We start from the raw sequence: 26,383 nt of genomic DNA, 5'->3' as shown, positions 1-26,383 counted from the left end.
AGGTATCTAGGTTAGGTGACATGACCCTTGTTGATATGCGTTTTGTTATCCTATCGCGGCAACTTAGAGTGCTACCCACCTGCTTGGAGCCCTGCTGAAGTGAGTATGACTCGAGGGAAATAATTTAAAAATATATCGCAAGGCTCCGGATGTACTTTTACGCACGAAGTTGTGATTCTTCTGCTGTATAGCAGAATTTGCGCCTTTAAGACTGGCGACTAAAAGTCACAAGTGTCGTAATCCTAAGGATTTAGCCTTAATTTACGACGGAGGCAGACGACTACAAAGATCTTATCGATGCGACGTTTTATTGGCCGCTCGTGTCATAAGGCCTGTAATGCATATCATCGATTTTAACTTCGGTCCGTGCCACCATTGTGGCACGTTCACGAGTGATTTATTCGCGATTATTGAATGGTGGATCATGGATTCCATACAGTCACGGCATACGCTACCACTGTACCAATGGGCAAAGAGCATGCTCGCAATCGTTGGGAAACGATCACGAACTGGGACCTATATGCCCACGGGACGGGGCCGGTGCCATATAGTATCTGCCATAACATATGTATAATTATGAAATTTACTTTCGATTTATTAATAAAAGCTTTATAATTAACTATTTTTTGAAATAAATATATATACGAGTGAGCTTGATGCCGACAGTTCGGCCGAGCCTTGGGCGTCGAGAAACCACGCAGTCAAAGTTATCTTTGCACACCTGAACAAAGGTTCTCGTAAGAGCAGCGGACAGGGATTTGTGTTAAAGGATCTCGATAAAGAAATTCTTGGTTGGGATCTGTCGCTCCTTGAGCCTTCGAAGGACTATCCTAATCAATGGGCTGATAATAAGATTCCTATTGCCGATTTCAACCGACCGGTGCCAGTTCTTGGCCACTTCGTAGTTACTGATATTCTCGCACTTCTAATACAGGGGCGGAACAAACAATATCGCGGGTCAGGAGAGCTCCTTTCAGATCTATTGCAGATCCCATGACCTCGAATAACGTCCTAGTCAATTGACCAAATGATTATTGCGAGTCTGGTGGTTCTGAGAAGTGGGAAATTTCGTGCGGAATGGTCAGGGACAGAGATAACACAAGATATATTAATCTCATGGGGATTCATCAGAATGACCGACCTCATTTATGGTCAAGCTCCTATTGCTCCGCACGGAGGTCGATGGGAATGGTGTCCGCCGTCTATCTTTGACCTCGGACTGGCTTATGGTGGCTCAGACCCGTCGGATGATAATTGCCAGGTATCGCGTCTGGGCACTCTCAGCGGGAGTTTTATGGTGTTTGAGTTGCATGAAGACGACCAAGTTCTTCCGCATGATTCACATCCTGCTCATAGGGCTCGTATTACATCAGCACTACCAGATAGGAAGCATCATTTCATACTCACCACACAGTTCCTGATGAGGAATTCGCATTTTATCCTCTTCCAAGCTAACATTTTACGCGTCAAAGCGATCAGTGGCAACTGGATAGGATGCTGTGTCTTGCAGCGACCGCCTGTGGCACAGCACGCCCTCTTCCCTGAGAGACAGTTATGCTCATTCGGACGTCTTTTGGGCTCTGCCGGAAATATGCGACCTGCTCTCGATGTTCGTCGGCTATCGGGGGCACATAAGACAGCCCAACGCACTTCAGGATTTCGTCCATGGCTTGCAGAGTTTTTCGAACCGGATGCAATAGTCGTAAGACACCATCTAGATACATTTGCTCATTAGCTCAAGACTAACAACTAGTATCAGGACAACGTCTCGTATTTCCCTCAGCCAATATGGATATTTGACCCATCGGTCAAATCCGTAGATCACGAAAGAGACGGAAATATATACTACATCGAAGAAGCAGACGCTCTGGTCACTGGAGTTGCAGTAATCGAGCGCAACGTGAAGGAAAACCAGATCGAACATGCCTTTGCTTCGATCCTGCCTCCATTGGTCAGGACGAGGCCTTTGTACCTGCTCAGATGCTGTCATGACGCTTCGTGGCTTCATTGCATCCAACTTTTGCCTTGCGATGCAGATATGTACGGTTATGCAGGGTTCATTGACGTGCGTGCATACATATGTATTTTAGCTAATCTAATTATTTAGGTGGGTGGGTTCCGTCCGCTATAATGGGTCCGCTCACGGCCCGACAGGAGAGCCGCGTTTGCACTAGGTTCCAAGCCCGGTTGCCTGGTGGTTCCTATTAGCTAAAACACCACGTATACTACTTGATAATCGCGACTTCCTCAACAGAACCACAACAAAGGGTTCCAAAACAAGGCACTTTGGCGGAGTGGTTAACGCGCTGCCCTGCTATATCCAAATGGACTATGAAAGGCAGTCTTTTCGAAGGCGTGAGTTCGAATCTCACAGGTGTCGCAATCCGAAACGGATCCAATCTTTTTGCTGCTTCAAACGTCCTGATTCACACCCATTGCACGGGTAGAGTATCCCACAACCGCGTTTGAGTACCTAGATAGCTTCTGTAATTCCAAACAAGTTATAACGCAATCTCGGAGTGTTTCTCACAATGAACCTCCCGACCTCTCACATTTGTCGCTAGTAGAGGCTGTACTATAAGAGAGTGGTAGCGATAGCTGAAACAGGCTATGCAAGACTCATATAACAATAGTGGCTAATCGAGATATGCATATTTTGGCCAGTCTTTTTGTTTTTTGTTTATTCTTGAAATTTAAAACTTCAATTTCTTTCAAAAGCAAATGGTATATATACACATATTGTACAAATCTCCGACCAATCCCTCAATCATTATTCGTCATTCTATGCATTCTTGAAACCAGTAATAACCCGAACCACATTGGACTCTTTCGAGCTTCCACCGCTCCACATGACCTTGTTGAAGCCAACATCGAGCATACACTCCTCCCAGAACTGCGGCTCAGCCAACACGTAGTCGCGTCCGTCCTGGAATAGCCACCAACCCTCGAGCAGACCAAAGACCAGGTCGAACCAGGGCATGCGCGTGGTAAACTCGACCATGGCCACGAAACCCTCAGGCTTGAGCAGCTGGTTAATGTTCTTCAACGAGTTGCGCAAGTCGCTGGTGGCGTGGATGCAGTTCGTGGCGAGGACAATGTCGTACTGGCCCAGGTGCTCAACAGGGGGCTGTCTCTCGATATCCAGAGTAGTGTACTTCATGCAATCGTAGTGGGCAAACTTTCTCTTGGCCGTTTGGACCAGAGAGGACGAAATGTCTGTAAAAGTATACTCAACGGGAATACCCATCTGGACTAGGCGACCTACGACCCAGCGCGTCGTGGCACCGGTGCCGGCTCCGACCTCTAGGATGCGGAAGCGCTTGCCGCTTCCGGCAATGGAAGCCATGGCAGCGCTCAGAGTTGACTCGAGGAACTGGGTAAGGAGCTGCGACATGACGACGTACATGGGACTGGTGCTGTAGACGTCCTCAAGGATCTGTCTGTTGGCCTTGGATCCGAACAGCACAGCCAGAGGGTCTTTGGCACCAGTAATGAGCTGAGCTAGCTCAGCGCCGGTAATGTTCAGTAGCATGTGCTCCTTGGTGTGTTGGGGGAACTCGCGGAGGATGTCTTCAAAGAGCATGCTAGAGCGGGTGGGATCGACGGGCTTCTCAGTTCGGATGAGGCAGACGCGATCGGAGATGGCAAGACCTCCATCCACCAGCACACCCTTGAGGACCTCACGCATCTGATGGTGCTTGTGAGGGACATTAAGCTCGGGGATCTCGGTGCCAGGTCGCATGGTAGCCAGGTTTATACCCAGGTCAGCATACGCCTCCACCACGTAAGCCAAGACCAGGTTGCAGTTCTTGCCGTAAACGTTCTCGTAGAAACCAGCAAACTCGTTCTTGTGTGCGAGCTTTTCAAAGTCCATTATCGACCTCCTGAATGCGCTCGTAGCATGAGCCAAGGTGCTACCTGAGTACGAGATGTTGTCATTGAATTGCAAAAGGCTGTCACGGGATCGTGTAAAACTCTTGCGGGAAAGGTTGCTCTTGGGTCGCTGAAGGCCCTGATTGACCTTGGACACGGCGCTTGGCATGAAGGCGGTGCTGCCAGAGGAAGACTTGGAGATGGCCGAACGTGGTGGGTTGCCTGTCTCAGTGGTCAGGCTCTTGAAGATCATCTCGGCGAGCTGGCCAACTTCGGTCATCCTGCTGAAAGATCCAATGTCAATAGTGACACCAAATTTGGCCTTTACGTCATCGAGGAACTCGATGGCAAGGAGCGAGTCCAGGGCGAGGTCGTTCAGGTTGGTGGTGATGCGGATGTCGCTAGGGACAAAGTCGGAAGCATGGTTGCATAGGATCTCAGCAAGGTCACGTAGAATGTGCTCAAGGGTGTGAGTGTGCCTGGTAGTGGTGATGATTTCGGAACGGCTGGAAAGCAGAGGTGTTTCGACGAATTCAGCACGGGATGTCGTAATTCGGGGCAGTGAATGCTTGACGCTCAGGGTTCTTGCTGGGACGGAGGTCACGTGAACATCGCGGTACTGAATGTAATCGCACAGCTCATACACTGTCTGCACCTTTTGCAGCTCAGAGCGAGGAATAGTGAAGCCAAAAGTCTTCTCAGCCTCGGTCACAACCTCAGTCCACATCAGGGAGTCAATACCAAGCTCCTCAAGTGAAGCATTGGTGCGGAAGAGCTCTACAGGGACATCTGCCACCTTGCGGAGGATTTCACTGAGCTTTTCCTCGACCCAGGCTCTCTCCAATCGGGACTCGCGCAGATTGCACGAATCACTTGCCACAATGCTCGGGGCAACGTGGGAAACTCGCTCAACGACGCTCGGAGCAATATGGGAGGTTCGCTCAACTAGCTGGGTGGTGTACTCGGTCTCGCGTGCGGCGGGAAGAAGCGCTTGCGAGTATTCGGAGGCATGAGACAAGCTCTTGGTCAAAGAAGAAATGGATACCATGCGGAAGCGAGCAGTAAAGGCAGCCACGACGAGTGACTTCATCTTGGGATCGGTAACAAAGATATCAAAGCTTCCATGGCCGGACTCGTCAATATCGCCAGGAAGGGCAATAACCTTCCATGGACCTCGGGGCTTGTACTCAAAGTCGGGGGCAATGCGAAGGCGCTCGAGGGTGGTGTTGATGTAGGCACTGCCAGGCTTGCAGGAGGAAAGGCAGTTCAGGTACAGACCAGGCACCTGGAGGAAGGTGTCGATGGCAACCGGGTTGTGCAGCAGTTCCGAGGTAATGATGGGCTGGTCCTTGGGAAGGAACACTTCGGCAACGATGATATGGTTCTTGAAGGAAAGGTCGTGAACGCCGTGGAAGTAGTCGTGGTACTGGACAACCTTGGAGAAGATTTGGTAGATGACCGGACCGTGGATTCTGTCGACTGCGTTCCAAGTGGATGCGTCAAAGGAGCCCCGCTGGAGAAGCTTGCCAAAGCGAGCCAACTCGACAGTGGTATCCATGTCGTCGCCCATGACCACTTCAGTCTTGGCGATAGCATGTGTAGTAATCGTCTCGAGAATGTCTTCGGGTTCGGATCGAAGAGCAATGTTCCATTTGTTGCCAGCGCCATCTGCTTGGGTCAGGTAGAGCTTGATTGCTCTTCTACGAGGATTGATGCCCAGAGCAGCCTGGATCTCGAGTGTCTCCAACTGCACGCGGAACGAAGACACTCCCTTCTTGACCTCGACGATGTTCTTGGTTGCACGTAGAATCAGCTCAACGTACAGAGCAGCAGGACAGAGAGGGGTGTTGAGAAGGGAGTGACCGCCGCACAGGGTCTGCCATTCCTCGGAGCGGGGATCAATATTGTAAACGGCGGTCAACTCGGATGCGTCTTGGAAGCCGGCAAACATGAGAAGGTGATGATGCTTCTTGACATTTTCCTTGAAGACGACCACCTCCTTGACAACTTCCTTGACAACTTCTTTGACGCCGCTGTCGACGAGGAGCTTGAAGTCGAGCCAGTGCTTGGTCTTCTCAAAAGAGTATGGCGGCAAGTTCAGAGCGCGGTACTCGCCTCTCTGGCATCTGGCAAATGGCCAGAATTGGACGTGGTGTCTGCGGCTCCAGAGATGCGCAATGGTTTCCGCCAACAGGCCCAGAGAGTCGAAACGGCTCACAGACACGGGTCGGAAGTCATGGCCGCCGTGAGTCTTGGCAGGCAGGCAGCGCTGAAGCATGCTCATGATGGAGGTGTCGGAACCACCCTCAATCCACGTGCAGTGGCCGTAGCGTCTTTCAATGCGCTTGATAGAGTGATCAAAGTAGACGGGCTGGCGAGTGTGCTCAGCAATTGCAGTAGCATTAATATTCATTGCAGACTCTTCATTCTCCGAGCATAGCTCAATGTGGATCGCAGGAGGATGATACGTCAAGCCGGAAGCAATGTGTCTGAGTTTGTGGAGGATGGGGTCAGCCAGTCTCGAATGAAATCCGTGAGTAGTGTCCAAGACAACGTATTTCATAGATCTCGACCTGTTGATCACATCAACGACAAGTTCGATCTCCGACCTGGATCCAGCCAGCACATGGTTGGAGGGGCCATTGTAGCAAGCAATGCTAATGTCTGTTGTGGGGTCAATCTTCTTGATAGAAGCAATCAGCGCACGAGTCTCCTCGAGATCGGCAAAGACGGCAAGCATGGCACCAGTCTCGGGGCCCCACTGGTCCCTGATCAGCAAGGCTCTGTGATAAACAAGCTTGAGACCATCATAGAGTGAAAGGACACCAGAGACGACCAGGGCAGCAAGTTGGCCAAGGGAGTGACCAATCACACACTCAATCTTGAGACCGCAGTCCAACCATGTCATGGCAGTAGCGTATTGGATGGCAAACTGGGCAGTCTGGAGGTAGACGGCATCAGTATGGAATCCAGACTCGAATATGCCAGGAATAATCCTTTGGTGGCCGAACTCATGAAGGATGCGATCGCATTCGTCCAGATGCTTACGAAGCAACTTGCAGCTGTCGTAAACGTCTCGGTCAATGGTGACTGTCTTTCTCTGCTGGCCACCAAAGACGAGGACCACGGGCTTTGCCTCGGGATTGGGGGAGGAGAGGTCTTGGCCTAGCAGATCAAGTTTTTTATACAGATCTGATGAGTCTGTCACTGCTACCGAGAAAATGTGGGACAAGTCGCGGTTCTGCTTCTCGCTCAGGTTGAAGGCGATATCGGCCAAGCCGGCACCCTTATTCAGAGCATCAGAAGTTGTGAGATACTCGCGTAGCGCGGCACAATTACGTCGAAGACTGAGAGCACAGTTGCCAGACACAATGATGGGGAATTTGGTAGAGTGAGACTTGTGTGTCGGAGCGGCCAGGGCGGCAAAGGGCTCTCTAACGACCATAGCTGAGGTACTTCCAGCAGCTCCGTGGTTGCTTATGCAGGCAATAAGGGGCTTGCCATGCCAGGGAACGGTCTCTGTAGGAATACTGAGCCGTCCGTCGCACAGATCAATCTTGGAGTTGAGCACTTTGAAGCTGGCCTGGCGTGGGATGGCGCGGTGCTGCATCATGAGAAGAGTCTTGATGAGACCCGCGACACCAGAGGCGGCCTCGGAATGGCCAATGTTACCCTTTACAGACGCAAAGTGAAGTTTTTGTGTTCTTGTAGGAGTGTCAAAAATCTCCTTGATAGCTTTGAACTCTTCGGGGTCTCCAATGGGGGTGCCGGTTCCGTGAGCCTCGAGGTATGTGATATCATCGGCATTGACGCCGGCGCGCTCCAGGACTCTTCCGTAGAGTGCGACTTGAGATGGACTGTATGGAACTGTAATAGGAACCAGGTTGCTGTTCTGCTTTACTGCAGTCGACAGAATTGTGCCCAAAATGTGATCGCCATCGGCAACGGCTTGGGAGAGGGTCTTGAGGACGACGAGACCGACACCCTCGCCACGGCTGTATCCATCAGCGAGTTCGTCAAAAGACTTGGTGGCGCCTGTAGGGCTCAGGAAAGAGGCGCCCGCCAGGTTCTGGAAAATGTGAGGGCTGGTAAAGACCGAGACGCCACCAGCAATGGCGCTTGTGCAGTCACCGGCTCTCAGAGCCTTAATAGCAGCGTCAATGGCGACAGCCGAGGATGAACAAGCCGTGTCGAAGCTGATGGCCGGTCCAGTAAGGCCGAAAAAGTGACTGATTCTTCCTGGGAGGAAGGCTCTCAGCGATCCAAGAGCGGAGAAAGCATTCGGAGGGTGACTGGCCACATTGTCGTTGTAATCTGAGAGACAGGCACCAATGAAGCATCCAACATCGCGGTCCTGTTCGACGCCGCGGAAGAAACCAGACGACTCGAGGGCCTGATAAGCCGTCTCGAGTAGCAGTCGCTGCCCGGGATCCATGGTGGCGGCCTCTCGGCTTGACCTTCCGAAGAACTTGTGGTCAAACGCGTCGAGATCGTTGACAAAGTTGCCCGTAAAGACAGATTTGTCATTGCTGCGCCAGTGCTCCTCCGTGGCAAAGCGGCCGGCAGGGACCTTCGTCACCATGGACCGTCCCTCGTCCAGCAGCTTCCAGTAGTCGTCCACGGAGTCGGCCCCGGGGAACTTGCAAGCCATACCAGTGATGGCGACGGCGTGGGCTGGCACGGCCCCAGCTGTCGTCCAACTCTCAGCCATATTGAATATGCGGCAAAGATGATACAGATTTTGACTTGAAAGGTCTGAAGAACGCTACATCCTGGGCAGCCGGATGCTCTTATACAAATACGTTGTTGCGATATCTACACGGCACTGAAGTCATCCCAACAATACGGTAGCCTCTGCCACGTGTACATGCCTCTGGGCCCGAGACGACGTCTTCTAGCGCAGAACCACCCTGACAGATTGATCTTCTAGTAAGGTCCATTCATACCAGCGGTCAGAGAATTTCATTGGCTTTCAAGCTTCTTGACAGCTGAAACTTGGCCATCGAGCATGCTATCCAAACTGCAAGCGAAACCATGCGCTAGTTCATGCTCATTGTCCCAGTACGACTCCAGACTGTCTCCAGTGGGCCACGGACGTGGATGAACCAGAGGTCGATATGTCTGTCGACGCTAGCGTTACCATCATGGCGATCTATCTGTCCGCATTAAAAGCCTCATGGTCCATCTTGCTTGAAGCGGGCATATTGCTTTGGGGTGAGCCGAACTGATGGGCTTAATGAGACCCAAATCGAGAAGAAGTCTCTAGGCATTCTGTCGAGACCAATTGCCGATATGGAGATGCCAAACCCACGTACGACAGCGACTTTACCTAGCTGGGATTTTGACAGAAGACTATACAGCAACCCCATGTCGGTACACAGTGACGCGACGTCACATGATAAGAATCGTCAATCGTTCTGTCGGTACTGTACTTGTCTGGCGACTATTGGACGGCTTCCGAAGATGCATGTTGGCCGCGCGCAGCCGAACGGGACCCCGAAGCTTTCTCACGCCCACACGGAGGCCACTGAGGCTTGGACCAGACCCTTGGACCGGACCCTCACTTTGCCTCGCTACCTCGACCAGACCCTTGGAATCTGAGCAAACGGCGAGCGGTCAAGGTTTCAGCTGGCTTCTGAAGGGAAAGAAAAGCCACTGGGGGTCCATTGAGGCCCCACTGGAATGTTTTTCTTCTTTGTTTTGGTCGGACTAGGCCTAACGAACGATGAAATGGTCGATTATCCAAAAGTGCCAGCTGGCTGGTCAACTTTTTATGCGTATTGTGAAGTGCCGAGATACAAAGCAAGTTTGTTGACTTGGCGGGCATCGTCAGTCCCAGGGAAGAAGAAAAGATGTGAGTGGGTTTGTCGCATGCAGTGAAGTGGCATCCCGGTGAGAGACTGGAAAGAAAATACGACACGACAAGGTTTTGCTGGGGACGGAGCTCCAAGGCTTGGCGTAGATGGGTCCGGTTCCCACTTCCGGCTATCCCCGCCCTCCGTGGCATGGGGGTCCATTAGGGACCACGTAGGCTCCCATTGGCGTGAACCTTCCGGGGCCCTTGAGCGCCGGGGAGTTGGGAGGGGCATTTCAGCGCGTCGCTGCACTGTACACAGTAACACTCTCAACACTGAACAGTACAACTAGGAGGAAAAAGCAGTGGTGCTCCGTGGCTGCAGCTTGCACTTTGCTGTTTTACACAACTTTGCAGCGCTGATCAAGTTGCATTCGCATTCATTTCCCTCCTGTTCTACCGTACCGGTCACCCTCCATTCGTTCCCTTGCTCCCCTCGTGCTCCCCACATGGATTTGCTTCCTTCGCACTCATGGCTGCTGCCCGCCCGCCATGCATGCTCTCCCATCCCTTCCCATCCCATCCCGCCCGTACCCGTAGTCGGTCCGCGATGAAAGCAACATGGCAATAACGTGTATATATCGTATACTATTATGGGGAGGAGGTGCATAGGCTCTCGGCTTGCATCTCGGATAAGCACGTCGTAATGCTGCTGTTGGCTGCTTACGGGATATCAGGGGAATGAAATGAGATGACCATGCTTTCATGGCGAGATGGAGGTGGGCAGCGGTCTCTTTTGTTTGCGCCTTCACCCAACCACGTCGATCGCGTGCAGTCAAGATTTCCTAGTGTGGTCTTGTCCAACCAAAAATCAAGACGTTGCTGACTGCATCTCGATATTTCTTGCATACACACAGACATAGCGATCAACCCCGTCGGATACACAGTAGCACGACTGACTGCACGCACGCACGTGGCTCCGCTGCCCACAACCGCCAAACAGACATCATACTACAGCAGTAGTATCTGACATCTCACGCCCCCACCAGATTTCCATAGAAACTGTTGGTGGTCAGACATTGTCGCGAGTCCACAGATCTCGGCCCGCAGTAACGAGTTTGTACGACATCATCTACTTGAAAAGAGCCGAGCCATATTTTTTTCGGGCTCCTCTTTCTGTCAAGACAGATGGGGTTCATCAATCTTTTTTCTCGCCCATCAAGGCACTTCAAGATGGAGGTCCTCTCTGCGGTATCCGCTTGGGCCGCCACCGCCGTGTGCCGAAACACCGGTTTAAGTGACTGGTCGCATGCGCTGGTAGCTGGCAATGGAACAGATCTGGGCTCCAGACTTTCCGCAGGTGCCATCCTGTATGAACCTGGATCCAGCGGATTCATAAATGCAACCACTCGATGGTCTGCCTTTGACGCACCCGTGGTCAATCTTGTCGTTGTTCCCAGTACCGAGGAGGATGTTGCCGAGACGGTAAGTCTATATACTAGGTCGATGCAATCTCGCGGCTCTTGAGAGTGAGGCTAACGTGTCGATCACATCATAGGTCAAGTTCGCCAATCAATTCAATTTGCCGTTTCTTGCTATTTCCGGCAAACATGGCGCCATCACTTCTATTGGTCAGATGCAGACCGGCATTGAAATCTGGATGGACCAGCTAAACAATATTACCATATCCGAAAGCGGCGATTCGGCTCGAATTGGAGGAGGCTCTCTGTCTAAAAAAGTCTTGGATACCCTCTGGGATGCATCAAAGCAAACAGGTAAACTTGCTTTTCAATTCGACACATCCCAAAAAAAAACACCTGCCTGTTTCACTACGCGACTTTTCTTTTCTTAACATCATGTCTCGCTTTCTTTACTAATCATATTAATTTTGCAGTCACTGGAGGATGCGAATGCACCAGTCTCCTAGGACCAGGCCTGGGCGGTGGCCATGGATGGCTTCAAGGTCGCCATGGGCTCGTTGCAGATCAATTCCTCTCCATGAACATTGTGTTTGCAAATGGCAGCCTGCAGACTATCAATGAAGCGACCGACCCCGATCTCTGGTGGGCCATTCGAGGTGCAGGACACAACTTCGGCATCGTGACTTCGGTCGAGGTCAAAGTCTATGATATCGAGTATAGTGACTGGGCGTACGAAATGTTTACTTTTGCGAGTGACAAAGTTGAAGAGTTCTACGAGACTATCAACACTGTTATTCCCAACAATGCAACTGATGCTCCTGTTGATATTATCCATTATGGATTCTTCTACAATGATGCTACAGTTGATGCCACGGTACGTCGATAATCATTAGCTGTACCAGTTCCGAACTGAAACTAATGAATTTCAGGGCCCTACCACTTTATTCTGGATTCTCAAGGAGGGTGCTACGTCTATCGATTCAAACTACACGCAACCATTCCACGACCTGGGTCCTGTCGCGACAGATGCTGGCAGTGGCAACTATCTGGACTTACCTGTCTGGACCGGTATGGATAACACAGCCGGTCCGTGCCAGCACACGGGCATCTCTAACATGCGATTCCCTATCGACATCAAGACATATGATCCGCAGGCCATGCGCAAAGTGTATGACGCCTACGCAGCTGCCAGCATCGAGACTCCAGAACTCAACGGTGGTTTCATGTTGATCGAGGGCTACTCTCTAGCCGGCGTCAAAGCTGTGTCCAGCGAGACGACTGCTTTCGCTCACCGTGACGACAATCTCTTGTTTGCCCCAGTCATGCACTGGAACTCTACTAGTGCTGAACTGGACCAGAAGGCCATTGATCTAGGAAATCAGCTTCGCGATATTGTCTATCAGGCTACCAACCAAACAGAACTTCACGCCTATGTGAATTATGCGGCTGGAGACGAGGGCAAGCAGAGTTGGTACGGATACGAACAGTGGCGACAGGACAAGTTGTTGGCCGTCAAGGACAAGTATGATCCGCAACGTCGGTTCAGCTTCTACGCGCCCATAGCGTAAATGCATCATTGTGACTGTGAGGGGGGAGAAAAATGACATGTTTGATGGTATGTATTTGCTTTTTCCCGAGGAGAACCGGTCAGCTGGGTTGCATTGCACCGTTGGTGAGTGGGAACCTCAATCAAGAGCAATAACGGGGTGACTCGGCTTATAGAGCGGGACCCAAAACATGACCAATCATGTTTGCACAATCCTACCTACATAATACCGGATGCACTATTATTTGCGCAGGGGAATCGGTTGATTTCTCCATCTCTTGCCTTGCTTTCCAGCCTGCACTATTGAAGTCGGAAGTAGATCAGGAATTTCGGAGTCCGGGGTTGCACAACAGAGCGCATCGCAAAAGATCGCAACATGGAAAACAAATGGGTCCAAAGTCGCATGCCTCATCTCACTCACTTGCCCGTTCCTGGGGCTAGATCGCCTCTACTCAGCAGGAATCGTACAGATATTGTCTGCTTACAGGTAAGAAGCGGGCTCCCCCGGTCAAACTATTGGTCATGTACGTTCCCGAGTGCCGATCGCTACGGTCCGGGGTGGGCTTGGGCTTGGTGCATGGTGCGCCAGCGTTGAAATTGGGAAATAATAGACAGGAATCCTTGATGCCCATCTGCCGTTTTTATGTGACGGTATACCCTGCCTTGTGAGATCTGACTCGAGTGAAACAAGGCTTGCTCATAGATTTAGAAATATCAGGTCTCGCTTTCATTGCTACTGTTGCATAGCTCATGCAAAGTCCCCTTTCCATAGACAGGGTATCAAAGACATCTTATTTTGTTCCATCTTTCTTCCGCAATGTCGTCGGCTTTCAAGTATCCAGATATCTATCCGTGATGTGTCGTCGTCTTTCCTTTCGGTCTTGGCCCCGTCCTTTCTCTGACATCTCCATCTTCTCACCATGGAGTCGCGTTCAGAAACTCTGCTGGGCGAGCTACCGGTCAATGCCGCTGGAAAAGCTGACCTTGGCGTTGAAACCGTCTTTGTGGCTCTAGCCATCCTCACCACCGGGCTAAGGTTGTGGTCCAGGCACCTCATCCGAGCGTCTTTGCAGATCAATGATGTTCTTATCATTGCGGCTCTGGTGAGTGATCTACCAATTTTCCCCCCATGTATCATTACCCATTACTTGCACGCTATTTACCAACTGAAACTACGTGCTAACATGGGCGGATAATGTTAGACGCTCTTGGTGATCCGTTATATCATTGCAATGATCCTCGTCTTGAAATGTGGACTCGGACTCCACGCCGACGAGATCGAACGGGTTGCGGGTCCAGAGATGATCGTCCTGTTCCGAAAGGTAAGTTGTGTTTTTTTAACACCATTTGATCGGCACCATAACGGATGATACCTTGGTCCAAGCTGGAGCATAGTTTTGCTAATGAAAGAGCTGAACTAGCTCGTGGTTGCTATTGATCTCATGTGGCTCACGCTCGTCGCCCTGGTCAAGACGTCCATCCTACATTTTTACGCGTCCATCTTTCGCCACAACACCTTTTGCCGCGTCGTCTATGGGGTAATAGCCCTCGTCGTTGCCTTTTGGTGCGCGGCCTTCTTCTCCGACCTCTTCTTCTGCCGGCCCGTGCAAAAGTCATGGCTACCCGAGACGCCCGGCGAGTGCGGCAACAGCATACTCATGTACATTGTGCTCGCGTCCACCGATCTGACAATTGATGTGATCATCTTGTTGCTCCCAATGCCCGTGTTGTGGGGTCTCCAGCTTCCTACGCCCAAGAAGATTGCCCTGACGTTTGTCTTTGGCCTTGGATTTGGGTGAGTTTTTTTTTCATAGTATTCATCCACATAATCCTACCCACTCACTTGCTGTCAAAAGTGGACCTGGTTATTGTTGTTGTTGTTTGTTGGCATGTTTACTCAGACGTGGCTTTTCCCACCATCTAGGATCATTGCCATCACCTCGGTTCGCATCAAGTACTTTTTCGAACTGGACCCGGCCGACATCACGTATACCTTTTCGAAGATTACGCTTCTCTCGTCCATGGTGCCCATACTCGGCATCATCAACGCCAACCTGCCCATCCTCGGCCCTGCCTTTAAGCGCATCTTCAACTCGTCCTTGTTGACCACCACGGTCAAAAAGTCCACCTTGACCACGAGTAGCGGTAGTCAATTTCGTCGGATTGCGGATGGGGAGTACCCGCTTGTCAACATTGATGGTAAGTACACTTGCCACGTGCACGCCTTTCCCGCAAACCCCACGTGCCATGTCAAATAATGGGTATGCTGATGTCATTGTTTTTCATTCGGATAGCGGCTCCGGAATCCAGATCCACCTATGAGGCCGGCATCAGTGGTATAAGTGTCACCAAGGAGTTCAATTTGCAGACGGAAGTGAAACGGAAGGAATCTGGAAGTCCCTTTCATGATTGACCTGGTCAGCGAGAATATATCACGGCGCGCTAATACAGTCTGTTTCGTTGACTGACCCCGGAATAAGTTATGGTCCATAGATGGTGAATGAATTCTCCGAGACAGCTTAATGAGAAAGTGATTGTTAATGCATGAATATTTTCTGAGCCCTTGAGCGCAATGCAACATGCACAGAAAAGAATACCGCTATCGCTGTCTCGGACATGAATAGCTAACTCATTCCGTCGCTTTGATAAGTCACGTTGAATTTAATTATGTGCCAAATTTCACCCCAGCCAACATGTGAAGGGCAACATGTGATCTAATAAGCAGAGAAAGATGTCTTAGTTGATCTATGTAATCTACAAAAGAGAGGTGCTAAAGAGCCAACTATATACCCGAGCAGGTGATCTGTGGCGGGTAACGACTGCAGCAGTACGACAACATGTATGGAGAAGCGCCCGACGATGAAGTTGAGGGTGGGAAGACCTCCAGGGCGTTGCTTCACAATCTAGCCTGGGCTTTACGCAAAGACAACTCAGCATTGGAAACTTTGCTAGCATCAGAATGCCTTCTGTCTTAAATCAGAAGAGAAATTCCAGGTTCTGCGCTCTAGGGTGCATTGCCATCACTTTCCTGTTCGCTGCCCGACTCGCAGTGTCAATGTTCCACCTCGCCTTCAGATGATGCACCAATTTTAATACACGAGCAGCCCGGACAGAGCCGGGCTTTGAAACGACTGTGAAAAAGCATTTCGATCTTCGCCACACGAGCTGAACTTCGACGAGCTCTGCGACGAGGAGCTCGAAGCTCTCTGGCTCTGGCAATGTGTCTTTCGAATGGGTACAAATAAGCCGGTGCAAATTTCTCAAAGGCAGATTATGAAACGGAGGGAACTCTCATGTCAAAAGGTCGAATTGAGACACAAGACCTTGCGTCACTCATCGGTCTACCGGTCCCGGTGGTAAATCACTCCTTTCAAGAGGCCACGGGTTGATCCCTTCCCGCCCCAAGAAAAACAGAGTTATAATTCAGAGCACGACCATAGCTCGATTCTTATTGGTTTACTGCCCTGCTCTTCCGTCCCACCTAAATAAGCCAATTAACATCGAGAGAAGTTCTGAAGCCTTCAGAACTTCTCTCGATGTTGATTGGTTCAGCTGCTTACTCCACCGCCCTACTACATAGTACTGCCAGAAGCTAGCAAAGCCTAGCTCGCCTAGTTGCCGGGTGAGGAGAACCTCTACGCGCTTGGTAGCATTGCTGACCACCATGTCGTTATTGGCAATTGCTGTGCCCAATGTCATCCGCAACAATTCAGCAGCGGCGGTCGCTTCACAGATACACATCACTTTTCACAATTTGAAGTCTCTTCAGTTTTGTAGGTATTGATTGAGACATCCTGGCTCAGACGGACAAAGGACCAATCTACCTTGGACACGTCTTCGTGAGCGAACCTCCAAAGTACACCCAGGCACAATTCAGTTTAGTAACAATAAGACCAGGGCAAAGCGCTTCGAGCAGACTGATTTCATAGCACCACAGCCGGCTATACTGTTCAATGCGACACAAGACTTGGCAGCAGTGGAGGATGAACAATCATCGGTCGGCATTAGAACCACCATAAATCAATTGTAGCGTAAAAGGGCGTCGGAGCAATAAGTCCTCCAGTCCAGACCTGTACGATTCTTTTAGATCAGAAGGTGATCTTCTTCATCGACCAGACTGCGTTCACAGAGATCCAGGGCTCCATTGTAATAGTTCTGGATGTGAATCCAATTATATCTTTAGAGACCGTAGATATGCTGGTAATTGTGTTCTTGTGCATCCAGGCACAATTGCGTTGGGTGAACTCTTTATGGGTAGCGGCGTATTAAGAGACACCTTGGCAGACAGACATCGCCTCTGCTTCCGCGCCGAAGCAGCAGGCGCACTTACCAACTTCCATGCCTCATCATTCGTGGTCTATCGCACTACTGCGACTCTAACAAGAACACATTGTGGGACAGGTATGCAGAGGCTATCGCGGCAGTATACGTGCGAAAGTTGTTTTTCCGTATGCCTGTCGATAGGGCCAAACGGTTAATACCATGATAGAAGAAGATTATGAAACTTGGATTTCAACACTCCACAGATATATCACTCCACATGCAAGTCTAAACAACAGAGCCATTGAGCCTGTGGTGAAGCTTTTTCTAACTGCTGGCAAATATGATATTGTAATCAACGGAACAGGAAGTTGCGGTGAAACGGCTTTATCGCTGGCTGGTGAGTAGGAACACGAGACCGCTGTGCAGATGCTTCTTGCCATCAACGGAATCAATGTCAACACCAAAGATTTCAGGGGCTTCACATCATTGCCCCATGCTTCCAAGAAGGGAAATGAGGCCCTTATTAGGACGTTTCTCCCGTATGCCACTGGAGAACTTTGAAATTGACGGCAAAGCCAATGACATGTCCATCCCTCAGTATCACTTCCTAGCGAGAACGGACACGAGGTGATCTTTCAGCTATCGCCTGCCGGAAAGACAGTCAACATTAGCTCTACAACAGAAATGGTCAGAGCTAATACGTCAGAGCGCAGTAAAGTACTTTTCATTATAATTTTTCCTTTTTCCAGATCGCGTTCTCATCTAATTCCACTTGACCACATGAAAGTGTGATGTGGATATCTTCGAATCTTGCAGAATCTCGCATACACGCTGACATAGAGAAGCCGGGCTGAGTTCAACAGGGTACATATGATCCCATGCTATCATTTTGCCATTTTCGAAGACATTCCCGGCAGTCTGTACAATGGCAGTTTCCAATATCCGCCCATGCCTAGATACCTAATCTACTACAGCTCGCCCGCGCGGGACAATACAGCCATGTGGATAAGCATTGCAAAGTAGTTAAATATAAGCGCAACGTCGGCTGCTTTGTCCACACCAGCAAATTGAAGGATTGGGTGAAGCATCATAGTGCAAAGCGTTATGAAAATAGGACTATTTCCGAAATGTCAGCATCGATTCCATCTCGATCAGAGTGGACCTTACGTAAAATGCTGCCGCTTGATCCCTGTGATGTGATTCCGGACTGGGGACCGACGCTGAGCACCACCACCAGAAGTGGTCGCATCCGTGGCATCTATGACCGGCGACATACGACGAGGCTCTTCTTGCAAGTTGTCCTCATCAAGGAGCGACTGGTGTTCTGCCGCTTGTTCCGGCCAACCCCGTGCTGACATCTTAGCCTCGGTGTGCCTGGGACTGGTGGATACTGCTGCGCCGCAAAGCCTACGGCGTATCTTACTGTGGCCGGTGGATGGGGCGAGGAGCTGAAAAAAAGAATAATGTATCCAGGGAGAGAAAGTGAAGATTGAATACATGGGAGTCGCAGATATATATATATATTGACTAATTGGATCGTTCATCCAAATAAGTGGGCGCAATGATATGATTCGAGTGCCTGATAATGTGGGCATCGAAACAGGCCCTGTCCAATACACGACATGCCTGAAATCTAGGGTCTCACACTAGCCTCCGGTGTTATTACCTAACAAGTAAGCTTAAAGCCTATCTATTTTTTTTGGTTTCCCTGGCTAGTATGACGCATTTGAACGTCCATTATTTCAATGTCCGCCCGATTGCAAGCATAACGCGGTATCAAAACAATGCCAGAGATTGGTAAATTCGATACAAGATATTTGCTCTACTCGCAAAGTGGTTTAAGCTCTTAGAAAGTGATAATATATAATGCTCTATCAAGAGATAATGAACTGAGTTGTAACTAAGATCCCAAGTAGATGCCATGCTTTTCGTTAGTATCAATGTCAGCGGAACGGCTTTGCGACAATCTTCCACGGTTGTTACTGGGCCTTTAGGATGTGAACAGAAGAGTGACTTGCCAGAGCAGATTCGCCTGACGTAAACCCACACTGCCGTTTTACTAAAACCATCAATGCGCCCTTAGCTCATTGCCACCAATTCATGAAACCGTGCTATGGCGATGTTTACATCGTTTGCCATATCTACGCCAAAAATCCAAGCCAATTGGTCTTTCGCAGATTGCACCCAAGTTGACAACTCCTCTCCTTCCATGACTTGATCATAGAACTCTGCCCAACGTTTCCCTGCGGCTGTGCTCATTCGTTGGACTTCAAGGAAACGAGGTTTCCTGGTATTTTCAACTGCTTGCAATGCAGCCGCTATACTGCCGGCTGTTGGAGCCAGTGTCATGTGACTTTCATTTCCGTTGTTGTCCGAGCCACGAGTTTTTCGAATCATTGAATCCAATACCTCAGCAAATACAATGGCATCCTCTACCCCCTGTCCCGCCCCCGCCCCTTGATGTGGCGCCATGGCGTGTGCTGCATCGCCGAGCAGAATGACACGTGAATCATGGAAGGAATCGGGCTGATGCACAAAGTGATGGATAGTCCAAAACATCAGTTTTTCTCTGTCAAAAGAGTCCAGAATTTTTCGAGCGGTTGAGCCCCATGACTTGTACTGGGATTCAAATTGCTCCTTATTGCCAGGCACAACCCAATCCTCGCAATCCCAGTCGTCATTCTTGAACCATGCGGCACAGTTGACATTCTTGCCGCCAGAAACCGGATAGTATAGAAGAAAGCCTCCTGGACCGAGAAGTAACTGGCTTTGATGAGCTTCATCACCCAAAGACTTCTCAAGCTTCTCCATTGGGATTACACCACGATACCCACCCTCGCCATTGAAATGAGGTTTACTGATGGGGTTATCCTTGCCAAACATGACTTCTCGCACACGGGAATGTATTCCATCGCACGCGACGAGCATATTGGCAGTCTCTTCACTGCCATCGGCGAAATAAATATCAACCAATCCATCGTCTCTTTGACGATAACTGACAAACTTTTTATTGAGTCTGGCATTTTCAGGATCAAGTGCCTCAACAAGTAGCGAGAGGACGTCTTGCCTATGAACAAACAGCATCCCAGGCGGTGGTGATGCCAGCTCGAAGATGACGTCGCCTTCTTTATGGTCTCTCAGATCTGCCCCATAACGGATATGCATCGTGCTGACTTCGTAGGGAGGTAAGCTGCGCGTTGCCATTTGGATCACGGCTTCGCCTAAGGCTGGCTTGATGAGCGAGAGTGATTGTAATGCCGGGGCGTTCAATGTGAGGCCGGCGCCAATCTCAGTGAATGAGCTTCGGGATTCGTAGAGCATGAATGGAACGTTTCGTTCCTGAAGAGCAATGGCAAGGGCTAGACCACAAAGGCCTCCACCAATGATTGCAACTTTGAAAGAATTTTCCATCATTATATGCCTAGGCACTGACGGAGGTCAGTGGGGTTCGCATGAATTAAAGAGTCAAGTGAAAATGAAGCTATTCTGAAGGAGAAAGATGTTAGGACGCAGAAGGAAATTGAAATGCACAGTCGATCAAGTTGGAATCACTTGAAACCAGGCGCCCGGGTGTCTAAGGAAGCCAGAAATACATGGAAACATGGTTCGGTTGCTAGTTTCAGGACACAGCATTGCGTGGAGGTTCAGTAGATGCCGTTGTCTTGGCCGAGGCCCAAGGCCTTGGCATGAATAGATTGATGCATCAGTCCACTTTTTGTGCAGTATCAAAACGCCAAGAACTAACTATGAGCTATGTAGTTGTCCAGGACTACATGATCTCTTAGATGGAAGGTGAACGAAAGGGTTTGGAGTGCGAGATCCGTTTCCTGCACGACAGGAACCGGTGGTTGAGTCAGTGGCAATAAGCACCCTTTTCTGGCTCACACGCACCTAATATCCTTGTACGGCACTTTCTCGGATAAATCACTCAATTTTCTCAGACCCCGACTGCCACGCGGATGGGCCGGCTCGTTAATCCAATTGCTGCCTACCTATCCACACATCCGTAACGTAAACATAGCATATCTGGGCCCATTGGTACTAGCGGAGTGTGAAGCTGATCGCCTCTAGTACAGTAGTTCGGCAGAGCTTGTTTTGTCGATCACGGGTGTTTTGAGAGAGAAAGTGCCTTTCATTGCGATACTACGGCTTCGCCTGCAAGATATGCTTGCTATCTGTTTCTTTTGCTTCTGGGCTGTTGAGAGGAATCAAGGCTACGATCAAGTGGCGGCTGGCAGCTTTCCATCACCCCTATATACATGCTTTCTCGTCTCTCATGGCGACCTCCACTTAATATTTGATCTTCATGTGTCCTAACAAGCACAACTTAGCGCCGAAGACTTTACATTGCCTGGTTTGTCGCGAGATATCATTTATACTACTAGGGTGTCGTGCAATATAAAGCAAATATGATTGAATGAGTAGTGGCCCTGATGGACCCGTGTCAACACCTCTAGCAGCTTCTCTTCGCAGCCTAGTATCAATGAGAATTCCCACCAACCTATGAACCGATTGGGCTGAATAAAGATACAACCTTTGTCATTCACTTTTCTATGTTGGTCCCTGTATGGCTTTAGTATCTCAGCTTATGATTCATCTCGGTGCCAAGCCCATTGTAGCTTCTGACAATGAGTCGCATGAGCGCGGTAGATCCTCGCATTTCTGGGTGCCCTCTGCCCTGGCTACCTCGGAAGCTTTCGTCTTGCCCATTGTCACTTCGACAGTGCTTTCCAATAATCCCGAGTGTTTGAATATGGCAACATGGTCGCGCGTTCTTTGATTGGCATATTCGACGACACTTGCACCAATAGGTTACCGTTCATGGCTATAGCTTTCGAGCAGGCCGGAGATGCGAGATCCTTCAGCTAGTGAGTTAGGTTTTAATACTTGCATACATGTAGCTTAGAATCTGTCTTGGAGAGTCAAACTCGTCATGGAAGGTATCGATGCACACTGTCGCCCAGAAGGAGTATGTTTCCTTGGGCATATCAATCTGTCGTATCTGGTCACTGCGCCAGCAGACCAACATGTGAAGCTCCACACTGGTAGCTAGGCTAATAGGGCAATATAGTCTTGTCAGGTCCCTCCTGGCTTAGGCACATCAGACTGAGATGGCTGACTACCTTGCCACTGCCTACTTAAAGTACTTGACCATGACGAGAGCATAAATCAGAAGATTGGATCTGATGAGGCTGCGTCGTACTTAAACTTCAACTACAGATCCGTCATTATGCACGGCGGCATGGATACCATATTCGTACGCAGACAGCAGCCACGCAGCACACACTACTCTGAATATTTCAAGTCAACAATAATGAAACATTTGATTTGAAACTTCTGGTGCAGACACTCAATCTGCATTATCGACAATGATGCAAGTACAATACTTGAAAACCCCCCACCCCCTCTATTCGTACACCGATTTAACAGCGGCGCGCCCCCCGTCGAGCTACCCTGTCCGGGAAAGTGGTGGATCGAGGCATCTTCCGACTCCTCCCTCGGCGAGCAACCATACGTCGTGTGCCAGGGACCACAAGATCTCGTGTATCTTGCTCCTGCTCTCGTACACGTTCCGGATAGTACTTGAGGGCCAAGATGTCTGGATCCTCGGTAGAGTCACAGGATTCCCTACCAGGATGTATACTGTTACTACCTCGATTATAGTGCAATAAAAGGCCGACAGGTTCGTATGACTGCGGTCTCGAATTGCCAAATTGCCTCGATGTGCGGATGATTAGCCGTATCTTATCATCTTCACCAACTAGGTCCAATGAAAAGGTCCAGGTTCCTTTGGTAGGTCGTCCGAGGGAAACAAAGTCGTAACACTTGTCATAGTGCAATTCTTTCTTTTGGTTCCCATGTTCTTTTTCGAAGAATGGGTCACAAATAATCTTCAGTTCGTCTCTTCCCGTAACAAAAATGTCAAGCGGTTGATTCGGCTTCCGCTGAGAATAAGTAAGACTTTATATTGAATAAAGGATGTCATATGAACGAATAGACTGACCAAGCTCCACAGAAAATATGCTGTATTGTCCCATTTATGCTCTGACTCCGTACTGCCCGGATTCACCGGCTGTCGCATCTGGAGACCGAAAGCTGCACCTCTTTGCAAGAACTTCTCCACTGTCAGGGAAGAGGCAACAGCAAATGCAGCACCGCTGGCAATTTTCACAGAGCTGGTGTTTCAGTTAGTGATTTTCCCCCTTTGAGACATATCTTTGGGAAGAGCAATCTTACTCGTAATGGATTCTGATATCGTCCGTTGCAACGTGCTTATCAAGCCCGTTTCTGCGGCATATGTCCTCGATCATTCTTGCAAGACCCTGATGGCTTGCGGTACCCCCGGACAAAATGACTCGTGGTTTAAGCATAATATCCGGAGCATCAATCTGATTGTCCAGCTTCAGAGTTGTTGCAGCATCTCTGATTCGGGTAGCGGCCAAAGCCAGGGGCTTTCTGAGGGCTTTGTCAAAACAGTTTGTTACACATGACTCATCAAGACCAATCATGTAATCCTTCTTGCCGTCTCGAACAATATGATCAAAATCCTTGTTCTCGTACTGTGGTCCCAGTTCGTATTTGGCATTATTGATCGAATCGAGAAGTTTTTGTCTATTCGCACCAGATGGCACGATATTATGTTCGCGCTGCAAGATTTCCAGACTCGTCTCGACCAAGAGCAATTCCCATAGCTCGCTCCCTCCTGATACACCTAATATCGTCGGGTCAGCATCAGTCGTCAAATTTACCACACAGCAAATAGTCCCACCTTCAGGCTCTCCAATTAGATAGAAAGCAGGAAGCCCATTGGAGTCATGCACAAGCTTGAGCGTGCAAGTGTTCTTGTGGAGAAGCTTTAATTAGGTGCAAAAGTGCTTTGGGGCAATGGTAACTAACCATGGTGTGGCCCCCGAAATCGAGTATTACCACAATGGCATTTTGAACACTGTCCTCCAGTGGAATCAAGCGATTCACCTTCCTTGCGAATAAGAAATGTGCAAGTGCTTCTACCTCTGTGACAAAGTAGATAGATTTTGGGTCGTGTCTGAATGCGTCACTGACAATGCCTCGATAAAGGTCCATAAAGTCCAAGGTCCACTGTGACGGGACGGATAAGCCAATGGTGGTGACTCGGAGCCTCTCCTCTCTGCATACTTCGACAACACGATGGTATATCGTATTGAAGAGCTGACTTATTCCTTCTTGTAACCGAACCAAGAAATCCGGCTCCCTCTGACGGCGGCGAAGAGGTTCGGACACCTGGTATTGGCTCGCAAGGTCGGCTGGTGCATTGGCCAATACGTAGAAGGCGTATTTCAGCGAGATTGACTGCCGAGAAGCATCGATTTTCTGGCCCAGATAGACTTCGCCGTCATCAAAAGGATAGCCAACCGACGAAAAGTCGCCAGCGGAGAATCGATGATTATTCCTGGCTTTGCTTGTGCTCTCGATGTAATACTCCTTGTTTTCTTCTGGACACCAGAGAAAGGCTCGGGTGCTCGTGCTGCCGAAGTCGATTCCGAGTGTGCTGAGTGGACTCATGGTTAGTGCAAGTGGTATATCTGGGTAAAAGGCTCGAATAATAGAATACGGACACAGATTTGGACTCCAGTGAGCTTGCATTGTGCGAGGCGGAATTTACAGCCTGGAATCGGGACATCTTTGGTAAAGATAATGTCTGGTCGTAAACCAACTCTTTTGCGTTGTTGTCAGTGTCACAATGGATGTCGAACAGAGATATTGTACTTTGATAAAAAGTCAAATTGAATTAAAAAGGAACACGCGATGGAAATGAGATACCATCGATGGTTCGTAGCTGTGGAAGCTCAGTTCGACGAACTGAGCGGCTAGGTTGTGATACTTGTCGCGTCTTCTAGACATTCACACGTACGCACACAATAATAAGGGAAAGCCGTGAATATTTGGACAGGGTGTAGTATTTGGGGGCCAAAAACGCGACGCACGAGTAATGATCTTATCACATAACAGGGCGACGGTGCAGTTGGGCGTTAACTCGAACCAACAACGCCCCTGCATATTTATGATTGGTGGGCGATCAATCTTTCTACCTACCTGGGCAATTCATGGGTGCGCTATGAATGCATCACAGCGAATTCAGAGAAGTACCCCACCCGTTTTTCCAGTTCCCGAACAGAAAAGTTATTTTCGAGCGCTTCTTCTGGACTGATAACGACCCACCACACCCCGAGCCTGCCTTGTACGGGCTTTACACCCATCTCCGCAGCTTCAACAATGGCTGAACCACCCAACAACGAAATGACCGAAGAAGAATTCGAGGCCAAAGCCCGAGCAGAACTGGAGCTCACAGAAGTCAAGCAGTGCTTGAAGGAAGCTAACAGGACGTTCCGTGAAGCTGCCATCAATGCTGTCGACGCCTTCAAAGCGCACAGCGACCATCTCGAGTCCCGAAGGACTGAAATTATTGAAAGACTCGGCCGTCAGTACCCTCATATTGCTGATGAGCTACGGCAAGGATACCTAATACCGGATAATTCACGTGGAACCCATGTTTCTCGTGGCATATTATTCTCGTATAAACCGCAATGTGAGAGGGGCAGCGAAACGTTTATTGAGACGTCCCTTTCAAGCCACTTGCTCGACAATGCGAGTAATGTGAGTCATGTATTTTGTTGAACTGATGTGTGTATTTCTACATAATACCTGCTAACAAATGATAGTGCCAGGAAGATAGTTCTGAAATAAGGAAGCCATTGCTTTCCAAGCTTTCTCCACCGCCATTAAAGTCAGCATCGAATATTCGGACCACGGAGTCTGACGACACATTGGGTAAACCTTGCTCACGCCCCCGCCCATCGAGGTTGCGACCCATCAAGACTACACAGGGTACGATCAAAACCTCCGTGCTCCGCAACAAAAACTATTGGATCTTCGAGTACCGAAACATCCATACATCTGGATACTACATTCTGAGGTGTCCCTCTGACGATTGTCCCAACCCGGTGTTTTCCAAGAACCCATTGTGTGAAGACCGGGCGAAACGACACCTTCAGAAGTGTGGTCATAGAATCGGAAACGTGGACGACTTGATTTATCATTATGCACGAACAGGTAATCAAAATCTACCAATCACACAAGATGAATTGTGGTTTTCTAACCATGCTACATTAGTCGTTACAGGTAAAAAGGACAATGGAAAGAAGCGAGAAGTTACCTCGACCTGGGTTCAAAATCACAACCGAAATCTACTGTCCAGAATGGAGGAAAACCTCAAGGGAGAGAACCTTCGTGAAATTTGACAGTCATGTCATAGTATTAGTGTTCACCTTCACCATAGCCTGTTCTTTGGTTGTGTCTCACATTGGAATTTGCAATTTCAATGGCACTTCGGGTCTACAGGACTTCTGTAGTTGAGCAGACATCCCTTGACATAACATATTTTGGTGCGAGATAACTTTTCATCCAAGTGCCCACTGCTTCCTGATGGTCGCATACAAGGCCGATAGG

At 49.5% G+C, this 26,383-nt stretch overlaps 7 protein-coding genes across 7 annotated transcripts; 4 read left to right on the top strand and 3 right to left on the bottom strand.

The window, feature by feature from the left end:
• Positions 1-1,132: 1,132 nt before the first annotated feature.
• On the top strand, positions 1,133-2,131 carry PFICI_03987 (uncharacterized protein; the record flags this gene model as incomplete). The annotated part of the gene is made up of 3 exons (XM_007832568.1): positions 1,133-1,702; positions 1,760-2,065; positions 2,108-2,131. The coding sequence occupies 3 exons, from the start codon at positions 1,133-1,135 to the stop codon at positions 2,129-2,131; spliced, it is 900 nt and encodes a 299-aa protein (XP_007830759.1).
• Positions 2,132-2,782: 651 nt separating this feature from the next.
• PFICI_03986 (uncharacterized protein) lies at positions 2,783-8,584 on the bottom strand (the record flags this gene model as incomplete). The annotated part of the gene is made up of 1 exon (XM_007832567.1): positions 2,783-8,584. One exon carries the CDS (start codon positions 8,582-8,584, stop codon positions 2,783-2,785), a length of 5,802 nt encoding a protein of 1,933 aa, XP_007830758.1.
• Positions 8,585-10,900: 2,316 nt separating this feature from the next.
• On the top strand, positions 10,901-12,656 carry PFICI_03985 (uncharacterized protein; the record flags this gene model as incomplete). The annotated part of the gene is made up of 4 exons (XM_007832566.1): positions 10,901-11,152; positions 11,226-11,442; positions 11,562-11,962; positions 12,018-12,656. 4 exons carry the CDS (start codon positions 10,901-10,903, stop codon positions 12,654-12,656), a joined length of 1,509 nt encoding a protein of 502 aa, XP_007830757.1.
• An 898-nt stretch (positions 12,657-13,554) lies between these two features.
• PFICI_03984 (uncharacterized protein) lies at positions 13,555-15,047 on the top strand (the record flags this gene model as incomplete). Its single annotated transcript, XM_007832565.1, has 5 exons — positions 13,555-13,737; positions 13,837-13,956; positions 14,056-14,429; positions 14,559-14,833; positions 14,929-15,047. 5 exons carry the CDS (start codon positions 13,555-13,557, stop codon positions 15,045-15,047), a joined length of 1,071 nt encoding a protein of 356 aa, XP_007830756.1.
• A 3,929-nt stretch (positions 15,048-18,976) lies between these two features.
• On the bottom strand, positions 18,977-20,311 carry PFICI_03983 (uncharacterized protein; the record flags this gene model as incomplete). The annotated part of the gene is made up of 1 exon (XM_007832564.1): positions 18,977-20,311. The coding sequence occupies one exon, from the start codon at positions 20,309-20,311 to the stop codon at positions 18,977-18,979; it is 1,335 nt and encodes a 444-aa protein (XP_007830755.1).
• A 2,009-nt stretch (positions 20,312-22,320) lies between these two features.
• On the bottom strand, positions 22,321-24,439 carry PFICI_03982 (uncharacterized protein; the record flags this gene model as incomplete). Its single annotated transcript, XM_007832563.1, has 5 exons — positions 22,321-22,842; positions 22,902-23,073; positions 23,135-23,609; positions 23,667-23,751; positions 23,795-24,439. 5 exons carry the CDS (start codon positions 24,437-24,439, stop codon positions 22,321-22,323), a joined length of 1,899 nt encoding a protein of 632 aa, XP_007830754.1.
• A 711-nt stretch (positions 24,440-25,150) lies between these two features.
• On the top strand, positions 25,151-26,175 carry PFICI_03981 (uncharacterized protein; the record flags this gene model as incomplete). The annotated part of the gene is made up of 3 exons (XM_007832562.1): positions 25,151-25,531; positions 25,597-25,987; positions 26,048-26,175. The coding sequence occupies 3 exons, from the start codon at positions 25,151-25,153 to the stop codon at positions 26,173-26,175; spliced, it is 900 nt and encodes a 299-aa protein (XP_007830753.1).
• Positions 26,176-26,383: the final 208 nt, after the last annotated feature.

The sequence above is a fragment of the Pestalotiopsis fici genome (genome assembly GCF_000516985.1).
Source record: "Pestalotiopsis fici W106-1 unplaced genomic scaffold PFICI_Scf_2, whole genome shotgun sequence".
Lineage (NCBI taxonomy): Eukaryota > Fungi > Ascomycota > Sordariomycetes > Amphisphaeriales > Sporocadaceae > Pestalotiopsis > Pestalotiopsis fici.
The sequence above is the reverse complement of the archived record's forward strand: the minus strand, read 5'-3'. Positions and strand labels throughout refer to the sequence as shown.